The sequence below is a fragment of the Littorina saxatilis genome, linkage group LG17 (genome assembly GCF_037325665.1).
Source record: "Littorina saxatilis isolate snail1 linkage group LG17, US_GU_Lsax_2.0, whole genome shotgun sequence".
NCBI classification, from domain to species: Eukaryota; Metazoa; Mollusca; class Gastropoda; order Littorinimorpha; family Littorinidae; genus Littorina; species Littorina saxatilis.
The window spans coordinates 36,961,503-36,974,010 of record NC_090261.1 but is presented as its reverse complement, the minus strand read 5'-3'; the positions used below and the strand labels follow the sequence as shown (position 1 = coordinate 36,974,010).

At 41.9% G+C, this 12,508-nt stretch overlaps 1 protein-coding gene across 1 annotated transcript in view; it reads left to right on the top strand.

The window, feature by feature from the left end:
- The window catches only part of LOC138953976 (angiopoietin-related protein 1-like), an 8,715-nt gene extending 3,668 nt beyond the window's left edge, over window positions 1–5,047 (top strand). The window contains exons 3-5 of the mRNA XM_070326003.1: window positions 2,762–2,930; window positions 3,177–3,346; window positions 3,792–5,047. Coding sequence (XP_070182104.1) covers window positions 2,762–2,930; window positions 3,177–3,346; window positions 3,792–4,004 — 552 coding nt within the window. The 3' untranslated portion in view covers window positions 4,005–5,047. The remainder of the gene's footprint in view (window positions 1–2,761; window positions 2,931–3,176; window positions 3,347–3,791) is intronic.
- Window positions 5,048–12,508: the final 7,461 nt, after the last annotated feature.

Here is a 12,508-nt window from a genome sequence, read left to right as displayed (position 1 = left end):
CAAAGAATCATCAGTAAGCCAAAGTAAAAATAACAGACCAAAGTACACATAGTGGGCCGAAGTACCATCAGTGGGCCAAAGTAAAAATAGCAGACCAAAGTACCAATAGTAGGCCAAAGTACCAATAATAGGCCAAAGTACCAGTAGTAGGCCAAAGTACCAATAGTAGGCCAAAGTACCAATAGTAGGCCAAAGTACCAATGATAGGCCAAAGTACCAGTAGTAGGCCAAAGTACCAATAGCAGACCAAAGTACCAATAGTAGGCCAAAGTACCAATAATAGGCCAAAGTACCAGTAGTAGGCCAAAGTACCAGTAGCAGGCCAAAGTACCAATAGCAGACCAAAGTACCAATAGTAGACCAAAGTACAATAGTAGGCCAAAGTACCAATAGCAGGCCAAAGTACCAATATTAGGCCAAAGTACCAATAGCAGGCCAAAGTACCAATAGTAGGCCAAAGTACCTATAGTAGGCCAAAGTACCAGTCGTAGGCCAAAGTACCATTATTAGGCCAAAGTACCAGTAGTAGGCCAAAGTACCAGTAGTAGGTCAAAGTACCAATAGTAGGCCAAAGCACCAATAGGAGGCCAAAGTACCAATAGGAGGCCAAAGTACCAATATGAGGTCAAAGTGCTAATAGGAGGCCAATGTACCGGTAGTAGGCTAAAGCACCAATAGGAGGCCAAAGTAGCAAGAGGAGGCCAAAGTACCAACAGTGGGCCAAAGTACAAATAGTAGGCCAAAGTACCGGCAGTATGCCAAAATACCAATATTAGCCCAAAATACCAATAATAGGTCACAGTGCAAATAGTAGGCCTAACTACCGACTTTACTCAGTCAAAGCTCCAATTGAAGAATGGTGCCCAAGGTACAGAAAGATGCCCAAAGCAATAATTAAATCACTAATAGTAGTCAAAAGCACTAATAAAAGCACCAATAGAAGCCGAAGGTATCGAAAGAAGCCCAAAGGGACAATAGATGCCTTAAGGTACTAAAAGTAGCCCAAATACCAATAGAAGCCAAAAGTGCCGATAGTAGCCCAGCATGCGAAGACGAGCAAAAAAGTACTTATAGTAGTCCGAAGCACCAATAACAGCCCAAAGTACTAATTTTGTTTGTCAGGGCGGTGCTGCTTTGACATATAACGTGCGCCACACACAAGACAGAAGTCGCAGCACAGGCTTCATGTATTACCCAGTCACATTATTCTGACACCGGACCAACCAGTCCTAGCACTAACCGCATAATGCCAGACGCCAGGCGGAGCAGCCACTAGATTGCCAATTTTAAAGTCTTAAGTATGACCCGGCCGGGGTTCGAACCCACGACCTCCCGATCACGGGGCGGACGCCTTACCACTAGGCCAACCGTGTCGGTCTCAAAGTACTAATGAAACCCCGATGTGTCAATAGCAGCAAAACGTACCAATAAGAATCAAAAGCACATTACAATTCTAACCTCAAAACAAGTCGCGTGAAGCGATATAAAAACATTTAGTCAAGTAACAGAATTAACACCAACAAACAATCATCGCCGAGACTTAAAGGTGGTCGTCTACATTTTTGCTTTTTTTCAATAATCTTATGGTTAGATTTCGATACTTAATTATGGCAAATGATGAATGAACCATGGGGAAAAAAGTTATAGAAAAAAATATATGTAAATTTTTTTTTTTTTTGGGTAGCGTGACTCACGCTTCAAATATTTTGTTTGCTGAGAACATGTGCTTTGCCTAAAAATACTGACCAATCAAAATCATGTCACTATGCTTATAGCCACGCCCAAACAAGTGCAGCAACAGTTTGACACTGGAGCGCTGTCCACACTTTTTTTTAAACGCACGAAATGCACGGGATTTGAGATGAGTTTTGCGCTTGGCATTTTCCAAATGAGGATATCCTACTATGAGTACTGCGCTGGAATACTACAATAAATTTTCAAACGGCTACACTGGCTTCGTCTTTCCTGATCGAAAGGGGGTGTATTGTTGATATTTGTAGATAATAGACTCTGCATTTTAATGGTCAAATGGCGATTTCGGTATAAAAAAATGTAAACAAGGACCTTTAAGATATTTAAGATAGTCTTGACTAACCACAGCCAAAGACCAAGACGGGTCTCGCTCGTCTCCGCGTAGCGTGCAAACGCAGTACTTAGGCCTACTTAACCTATTTTCTGTAATTCTGAGCACAGTTTTAGAGTAAACATGACATATGTATATATTTTTGAATTCAAGAGAAATTGAGGAATACGATGCAATCATGTTTAAATCTGTCAGTGAAAATTTGATTTTAATGACAACTTTAATTAGCAATACCAAAGTCCGGGCTTCGTCGAAGATTACTTGACCAAAATGTATGAAACAAAACAAATTTATGAAAGTTTCATCATCATCATCATCATCATCATCATCATCATCATCGCTAACGTCGTTGTCGTCATCATCGACATAATCATCATCATCGTCGTCGTCGTCGTCGTCGTTGTCGGTGGTTAGGATGAGGCCTTTCCTTATTTTCTGAAACAACAACAACAACAACACCAACAACAACAACAACAATAAGATCGTGTAACTTAATATGTCAAAAATTGAGAAACATAATTATTGTCCAGTGGCTCAATCCTCTTTTAAGCCCCTCACCCACTCCCCACTTTAAGACTGCCTCCCCTTTAAGACTGTTTGAGGTCTTAAAAGGGGGGTCCCGGGTACCACTGTATCGGTATTAAAGTTGGCAACATTAATTCCATGAATTTTTTTCAGATCCGCTGTGAGTTCACGAAGGACAACGCCTTCAACGTCATCCAACGTCGCATTGATGGCAGCGTCAACTTTGCTGCCCCTCTCGCCAGCTACATCAGTGGCTTCGGCAGCGTGCAGGGCGACTACTGGGGTGGCCTCAACGCTATCAACTACCTGACCATGCAGCAAGGTAAGTCTCTCACTTTGAAATGAATTGGTACTGAGATTGTTTTGTTTTTTGTTTTCGCTCAATTAATTTCTTGGGTGACGTCTTGGTCAAAAATGAATGTTGCTAACAATGTTACATAGGAAGCAGCCAGGCTGTTGATTTCTGGTATACGTCCTAATGAATGGGTGCTCTCATTGCATGTGCAATCCTGGGCAGATCACTGCATGTTAACGAAGCTTTTAGGTTGACCTTTGTCATTGGTTGCAGGCAACAGGGTGCTGACCATCCACATGCAGGACTGGTCAGGCACCAACCAGAACGCCCGCTACGGGGACTTTAGGGTGATGCCCCAGGACAACCGCTACCAGATGTTTGTGTCTGGCTACTCCGGTACCCTGCCTGACGACTTCAGCTGGCACAACGGCATGACCTTCCACGTAAGACTTGGCTGGTGATGGTGGTAGTGGTGGTGGTGGCAGGTGACGATGATGATGATGATGATGATGATGATGATGAGGAGGAGGAGGAGGAGGAGGAGGAGGAGGAGGAGGATGATCCCATTATTTGACGCACTTCCGGTCGTATGTAACAAGTTCAGCCTTGTGGAATTACCTGTACAGTCCCAGAAAAAAAAGGGTGGGGGGGGGGGGAGTTCGACTTACACTTCAACTTATCACAAGTTTTTCGCTTCTAAGGCCTGGCTGCAATAAAAACAGAATTCCCCCCTCTGTAAAGGAAGCAGTCTGGATGTTGACTTTTGACGTGGGTCCAAGAGGGTGCAGGGTCTCACCTTGGCCGATCTCAGAAAGTAGGCTTTGCCGAAATGTTTTTTTTTTTCAAACAAAAGGACTGTGCCTTTACAAACACACTCTTTGCTTACAGACTTACGATTATCCCGACCAGAATAATTGCGCTGTCAACATGAGAGCGGGGTGGTGGTACAACTACTGTGCCTACGTCCTTCTTAACGGTCACTACTACAATGGTGGACATTACATCCCCACGAGTGGCTTCTACGATGGCATCTACTACAAAGACTGGAACGGCTTCGGCTACTCCCTCAAGTTTGTCTCCATGGTCGTGTCGACCACATAGGTGTGAGGAAAGAAAAGTTGAGAGAGGATGAGGTAAAGAGAGAAAGAGTTGTTGTTGTTGTTGTTGTTGTTGTTGTTGTTGTTGTTGTTGTTGTTGTATCTGTTTTTGCTTTTTGCATATTCAAGGTAGCTTGTCGCATGAGCAGTTGCAGAGCTCTGCAACAAATGGCATAGTCTGTCACATTCTATCGCATAATATCTGCTGTCACAGTTGTTGCAAAATCCTTCTGACGTGTCAGAGAAAATGCTTCTTCTTTTCGTTGTTGTTGGTCGGTATGCTTTATACCTGATAGAATTTATCCAGATTTGACGATGAGTGTGTGGGATTTTGAGTGTGATTTTGAGTGAGTGCAGGGTCGCTTGTGGTCTGTTATTTCCGTGTTGTTTTTCTTTATTCTTTTTTTTATGTTTTATGTATGCTGCTCAGGTATATGCCATAATGTACTAGCCCACATTTGGAATACAAGTTAACCGCAGCAATGATGATGTGTGTTATAATGTGCCATTGTGATGAAATGAAATGCTACTTCCTGTTATTTGTCTTTTAAATGCATCTTTTTCGCAGAACCAAACTGATTATAGTTTTTTTTAGTATTTTACGTGTCCATTTTTCTCATGCGTGTGTGTGTATGTGTGTGCGGGCCAGCGTGCATTTTGCGTGCGTGCATGTGTTCAAAAACTAATGTGCTTGTGTGTGTGTGTGTGTGTGTGTGTGTGTGTGTGTGTGTGTGTGTGTGTGTGTGTGTGTGTGTGTGTGTGTGTGTGTGTGTTTCTGAGTGCTTGTGCGTGTTTTGCTCAATGTTAGTCTTTATAATGTGTGCAGATGTGTTTTGTATGTGCAAAGCCTGTCTTTATAATGTATATGTTTTGTTCTTTTCTCTCCGAGACCTCAAAGAACGCCATGAAGAATATTCCATGTTACCGATGATAATGTGTCGTGAGGTTCTGTTACTTTTTGCTGACGGGTATTAGCTCAAACGTGTAGAAGACAGAGAAAATGTTTATCAATGTACGTTGCTATCAGAAATAAAAGCATTGTTTGTATTTGTGTCTAAATTTTTAGAAATTCACACACGTATATAAACTGAAGCGCATCTACACACGCACCTACTTACGAATATATACACACACGCACGCACGCACGCACGCACGCACAGATAACGGGAGGGAGAGGGACAGATATAACCTGTTTTAAAGGAGTTTTATGTCTGTCTTTGTGTGTGCGTGTGTAGTTAATCTTATATCTGTATAAGTGTACCTCAAACAACGAAGGAACAATGACTAAGAGATCACACATTTATACATCCAAAACAAGAACAACATTGACAGCGACAACAACAACATATTATGCTGGACTTTCTCCCGTCCACATAGGCCACACCAGTTTATAGAAACACGAAAATACCCAGCATGCCTCCCCCGAAATCGGCGTATGCTGCCTGAATGGCGGGGTAAAAACGGTCATACACGTAAAAATCCACTCGTGCTAAAAACATGAGTGAACGAGAGAGTCTAAGCCCATGAACGAAGAAGAAGAAGAAGAAAAAGAAAAATCGCTGTCGTGTGACTATAGCTTTACCCCTTATTAAACTTGTGAGATACATCTACTTAATTATAAATGTACTTCATGGTCCGTCTCAGCGTTTTGGGCTTTCATGCTCACTAAACTGGTGTTCCAATAAGAACACACTTTTTGTAACCCGATGTGAACCTTGTGTGAGATATTATATAATTCTACTAGCAAAATAAGCACACATGGTAAACACTAAATAGCATTTACAATGTTTGCAACTTTTGCAAGCTAAAATTTTGTATCTCACACAGTGTTCACAACCGGTTACAAAAAGTGTGTTCACATTGGAACACTCCTTGTTTAGAGTGCGAGCTTGTATAATATTTCGACATTCACGTAAAGAAGTTCCATGTGCTTGTTTGGAAAGGTCATGATTTGACAGATCATTTGATACAAGGAAAATAGTCATGACTTTGCAAAAAAACAGAAAGATAAAAGTGTTTGCTGCATTGTGACATACACTCAAAACAGTATCTTAAATGTGACCCTCCACCACGGAATGAGTCACATGTCACCTTTGCATGATTTTCATATTTTTACATTTTCCTAAAGAGTTTTTTCTGTTCTATCCAGTGGTGAAAACCGTTTTAGAAAAGAGCAAAAACTGTTTGAGTTATAAGCCTGTGACTAAGGTGACCCTCACACTGTTACCAGACACTCCCCGGACTTATATCAAGCCTAGCTCAGAACCGCGCGAGGTGACATGCGACTCATTTCGTGGTGGAGGGTCACAAATGTGGGTTGTCATTTGATACAAGGAAAACAATACGAATGGAGATATATGCAAATCATACGGGCAACTTCATCAAACTATCAAACCGTTCAGAAGGGATTGCCTTGAGATACGAGTATTATATTCTGTGTTTCACAATCCTTTCATTGTTAGTCTGTCGGCAGGAAACAATTAAATCTCATGTTTCCTTTGAAGAAACTTAGCTGAGGATTGGACACTGTGTCAAAAATGGGTCATTCAAAACGGGATCACCACAATAAATGTAGATGATGTTGCACTTTTTTTTCAGCGTGCCACGCTGTTCATGAGTTCGTAATCTGATCCCACTTTTCACTCGTCCGACAAACTGTACAGAGAGAAAGAGGGACAGAAGAAGGAAGTCTTTGCGACATTTTGTTTGACAGCAACTTGAAACCTTCACCTTTCCGATATTAGAAAACAATCGAGGGGAACAAAGTAGTTCACGAGCAATTTGGTCTCATTGGGGAGTAATACAACTGCAGCAATGTTGTTGGTGCAGTCATGGTCGTTGTCGGTGTTGTTGGTGGCGGTGTGTTGTAGTGTTGTCGTCGACGCTGAAGTGGAACTGGTGCCCGGTACGAGGCCACTCAACAGCTTTGACCCCGTTCAGTACAAAGGTAAGAGTTTCGAGGCCATGATCTCCAAGGAAGGGAAATATTGAAGAAAAGTCACGACATATTCCTGGAACTCTCTCTCTCTCCATCTCCCCCCCCACACACACACACACACAAAACACATACACACACACACACACACACACACACACAGATGCGCACACACATACACAAACACACACACACACACACCGTCACACATACAGTGATGCGCGCGCGCGCGCAAGCATGCGAATACACCCTCACATACTCATACACACACGCACACACAGCACGCACGCACACACACGCGCGCACACGCACACACACACACACACATACACACACACACACTCTCTCTCTCTCTCTCTCTCTCTCTCTCTCTCTCACTATATTTATCTCGCTGTCACTCTCTCTCTGATTTGAATTGATTTGATCTCCAGCTCTCATGGTCACTCAATGTTGATCCACTGGATGACGACAGCGTCCACAAAATATCCTCACAATTTTGGTGTCCTGTAATGCTAAACTTTCTCATGAATATCTAAATGTGTTGTATGTGTACAGATTGCGGTCACCTTCAAAAGGCGGGCTACAGTATGACCGGTGAGCAAGTGCATGCGTGGGTGTGTGCGCGTGTGTGTGTGTATGTCAATCAATCAATCAATGACGCTTATATCGCGCATATTCCGTGGGTACAGTTCTAGGCGCTCTGCAGTGATGCCGTGTGAGATGAAATTTTATACGGCCAGTAGATTGCAGCCATTTCGGCGCATATTTACCTTTCACGACCTATTATTCCAAGTCACACGGGTATAGGTAGACAATTATTAACTGTGCCTAAGCAATTTTGCCAGGAAAGACCCTTTTGTCAATCGTGGGATCTTTAACGTGCACACCCAATGTAGCGTACACGGGGGGAGGGTTCGGACACCGAAGAGAGTCTGCACACAAAGTTGACTCTGAAATAAATTTCCGCCGAACCTGGGATCGAACTCACGCTGACAGCGGCCAACTGAATACAAATCCAGCGCGCTACCAACTGAGCTACATCCCCGCCCCGTCTGATTTTGTTGTCTGTCTTTCCTTCTGTTGTTGCTGTATTTGAGAAAATCTTTAACCATCAAACATCACTGAAGTTCTCGTCAGTGAATCTATTCCTTTTTTCATTGCACGCACGCACACACACACACACACACACACACACACACACACACACACACACAGACATGCGCACACACATACACAAACACACACACACACGCACACACACACTTACACAAACACGTATACACACATACATACACACACACGCGCGCACTCATTGGTAGGAGCTTCACATTGCAGGTACCACTGTGCAGCAGAACAGACAACAGGACATACTTCCTATTAATCTTTTCTTTGTCTTGATTCGTAGCACCAGTATCACCAGAACAAAAAACAAAAAAACAAAAAAAATCAAAAAATTGGCTACTATTTCCTTAGCTTAAAGGCATAGCCCTTCCTATTAAAACAGTACTGCTTACTACCTCAGATCTGTTCAGGCTTTTACATGGGGTGAGGCCATATCTCCACTTGGACACAAACACAAAAATCAACACCCTGACTGACTCCTGTGTATAGTGAGGATTTTTATGGTGAAATAATTAAGTAGACTGAAATTATTTTCAACACCAGTATCACCAGTAACAAAACGCAAAATAAACAAAACATCAAGAAATTGACGTATGGCTACTATTTCCTTAGCTTAAAGGCATAGCAGTGCTGCTTACAACACCCTGACTGACTCCTGTGTATAGTGAGGATTTTTATGCTGAAATAATTAAGTAGACTGAAATTATTTTCAACACCAGTATCACCAGTAACAAAATACAAAAAACAAAAAATCAAGAAATTGACGTATGGCTACTATTTCCTTAGCTTAAAGGCATAGCAGTGCTGCTTACAACACCCTGACTGACTCCTGTGCATAGTGAGGATTTTTCTGCTGAATTAATTAAGTATACTAAAATCATTTCAACCTAAAAACTCTTCTCCGAACCGGAAGCAGCCAGGTGGTTTTGATTTTTGTGTGTGTATTTGTCCAGGTGGAGGGATGGTCTTGTCATGTATAAGCAATGCCAGATCTGAGATAATGACCAGAATCGTTTACATGTGAAGGACTGTGCTTTTAAAAGGCCATTGTCGTATTCAAACAATCAACTGCAATGTCACTAAACTAAAAGTCAAAGGAGCTGAGTATGGTATAGCTATCTTTTTCTGTAGTGATTTACCGATTAACAACTCTTGCTTTTAAAAGAATCGACACATTTCTGGGGTGTTTTTTTCTTTTTTAACACAAAGACAGATGACTATTTGATTTACTACAAGATAGTCTATATACTGTATTTGTCTTTTGGTACAAATACTAAACACATTTGAAAATGAATATCAAGGCATTGTATTTGAACATCAAGACAAAAAATCCTGGCATTTCTTTTCTTCTTAAAAAACAACTCTAAGGCACGAGAATACAAAAACAATCACTGATTCGAAGAGTGGAATTGTTGACTAGTGACACATACCATAACTTAGATTAGGTTTTATAGAGTGACAATGGTCATTTTTTGTCGAACACAATGTACAATTTTGAGAGTATTTCAAGTAAAATTTTTGACACGGTGACGAGAAACCTCTAAGCAAAACAAGTCGCTTAAGGCGAAATTACTACATTTAGTCAAGCTGTGGAACTCACAGAATGAAACTGAACGTAGTCCGCTGCTTGTGCAAAAGGCAGTGAAAGTGACGAGCCTGTTTGGCGCGGTAGCGGTTGCGCTGTGCTTCATAGCACGCTTTACTGTACCTCTCTTCGTTTTAACTTTCTGAGCGTGTTTTTAATCCAAACATATCATATCTATATGTTTTTGGAATCAGGAACCGACAAGGAATAAGATGAAAGTGTTTTAAATTGATTTCGAAAATTTTATTTTGATCATAATTTTTATATTTTTAATTTTCAGAGCTTGTTTTTAATCCAAATATAACATATTTATATGTTTTTGGAATCAGGAAATGATGAAGAATAAGATGAACGTAAATTTGGATCGTTTTATAATTTTTTTTTCTTTACAATTTTCAGATTTTTAATGACCAAAGTCACTAATTAATTTTTAAGCCACCAAGCTGAAATGCAATACCGAAGTCCGGCCTTCATCGAAGATTGTTTGGCCAAAATTTCAATCAATTTGATTAAAAAATGAGGGTGTGACAGTGCCGCCTCAACTTTTACAAAAAGCCGGATATGACGCCATCAAAGACATTTATCGAAAAAAACAAAAAAACGTCCGGGGATATCATTCCCAGGAACTCTCATGCAAAATTTCATAAAGATCGGTCCAGTAGTTTAGTCTGAATCGCTCTACACACACACACACGCACAGACACACACACACAGACACACACACACACACACACACACACACACACACACACACACACACACACACACACACACACACACACACATACACCACGACCCTCGTCTCGATTCCCCCTCTACGTTAAAACATTTAGTCAAAACTTGACTAAATGTAAAAAAGGACAAGTACTGTTCTATGGCATAAAGACTGAAAACAATATTATTTGAAATTTCTCCAAACTGCTGATCGACACCAAAGTATTTTGTCCTAAGGTCAAAAACTAATGCGCTTATACGAAAACGGGAGTTAAAAACGTCTACAGTAAAGACAGCACGTTTCGTTTTGCAGCTCGTTTCGTTTGGTGAATGAGTCACCCCGCGAAACGGAACGTGAAACGAGACGGCATAGGCCGCAGACAAGATTTAGATGTATTCACGTTTCGTTTCGGAATGAAGGAAGGGCGATAAATCTTCAAGTGAAATTATCACGTCTGTCCTCGATCAGAATGGAAAAAAAACAACCTAGGAGGTGGTCCAGAATCGGGCATACTTTGATTATTTTCAGTCCAAATAAATCACACAGACTTTGTTTATACAAAATCACATACGAAGCTAGAATAAAAATTCGATGCGATGACCTACTTCTGCTTCGCCATTTGCTTTCTCACCATGAAGTTGGATAAATGTACCAGGATCAGCACCCTTCAAAATATTTCAGTTCACAACAGTTGTCTACCTCCAATGAACACATTCTCAGCGCTGAAAGACTGTGAAAGGGTTGATGAATCTAGCAATGCATAAAATGGCCAACAAATAAAACTGTTAGTGTGCAAAAATACTCACAAAAGTTGACGAAATATTGTTCGTTTTTTGGGGGTGGAAAACGTGACTGCGTTTTGACGTTCCACGTGCCGTTTCAGTTGACCTTCACCTTTCCAGCGAGAGACCCCCGAAATGATGACGTTTACCACAACTTCAAAACGAAACGTCCCGACGTTTCGTTTTTTAAATCTCCCTATTGTGGAAGGTCCCATATCTGAATGTTAACCTACTGAGATCACTACCTGGCAAAAAGGAGCAGGGGCGGATCAGTTGCTTTGTAAGGGGGGGGGGGGGCACTTTGAATCGAAAGTGAATTTGATGGGTGCGAAGCGCCCGAATTTGCTAGGGGGGTCCGGGGGCATGCCCCCCCGGAAAATTTTTTTGTCCAAAGAAGCAAAATGGTGCCATCTGGTGCCATTTGAACTTAGAAATGGTCATAGAATCAGCATAGAAAAATCTTTTTTTTCTTCTTCTCTTTTTTTTTCGGGGGGGGGGGGGGCACGTGCCCCCTGTGCCCCCCCCCCTCGTCCGCCCCTGAGGAGGGTAAAAATACTGGATGTGACTGATACAGACTTTTCATGAAAATAAGTTACGTTTGCAAACTTTCAAACCAGGCCAAAAGATTCATTCCAAGAACACAAATAAGCAACCTTTCATTAAAAAGCAATCATTTATACACATTTTTCAATTCCGCGACATACACCTCCACCAATAAGTCAATAACCCCACCAAACCCCCATACCGCCCCTCCCCAACTCAACCCAAACCAACCAGACGTGTCAATTTCCCACTAATGTATGTGATACTTTTGTTTAATTCTAAAGACGTTGTTCGTGTTGGTGGTCATGTTCTCCACAAATCAAATCATCACTGTTACCATTTCAGCGAGTGGGAATCAAGCCACAACTTGAAGACAAAACCAGTCAAAACTGGCCAGGATACTGAAGGAATGAGGGGTGTACTTTAATAGTCATATTACAGAATGGATTTTGAAGAAGGCTTACCTCCTTTATGCCTTCAGTATCTAGGTCAGTCTTAATGGTCTTTGGTATACGTTCTTTACGCCACTGCGGAACATCGCTGGCTTGCTTTTCACCTCGAAAGTTTACTTTAGAGCTGCGATAGTGCCCATGAGAGTGTGCGTCCTACTTCAACCCCTTCGTGAACGACCACCCCCCCCCCACCCACCCAACAAAACAAAAAAAAGAAACACGAACACGCACCCCCCCCCCCCCCCCCCCCCCCCCCAAAAAAAAAAAAAAAAAAAAAAAAAAGAAAGGAAGAAAGAAAGAAACACGCACACGCACTCTGCCCCCTCCCGCCCCCTACCCCTCCACCCAATAACCGCCCCTCCCTATATCTCCGG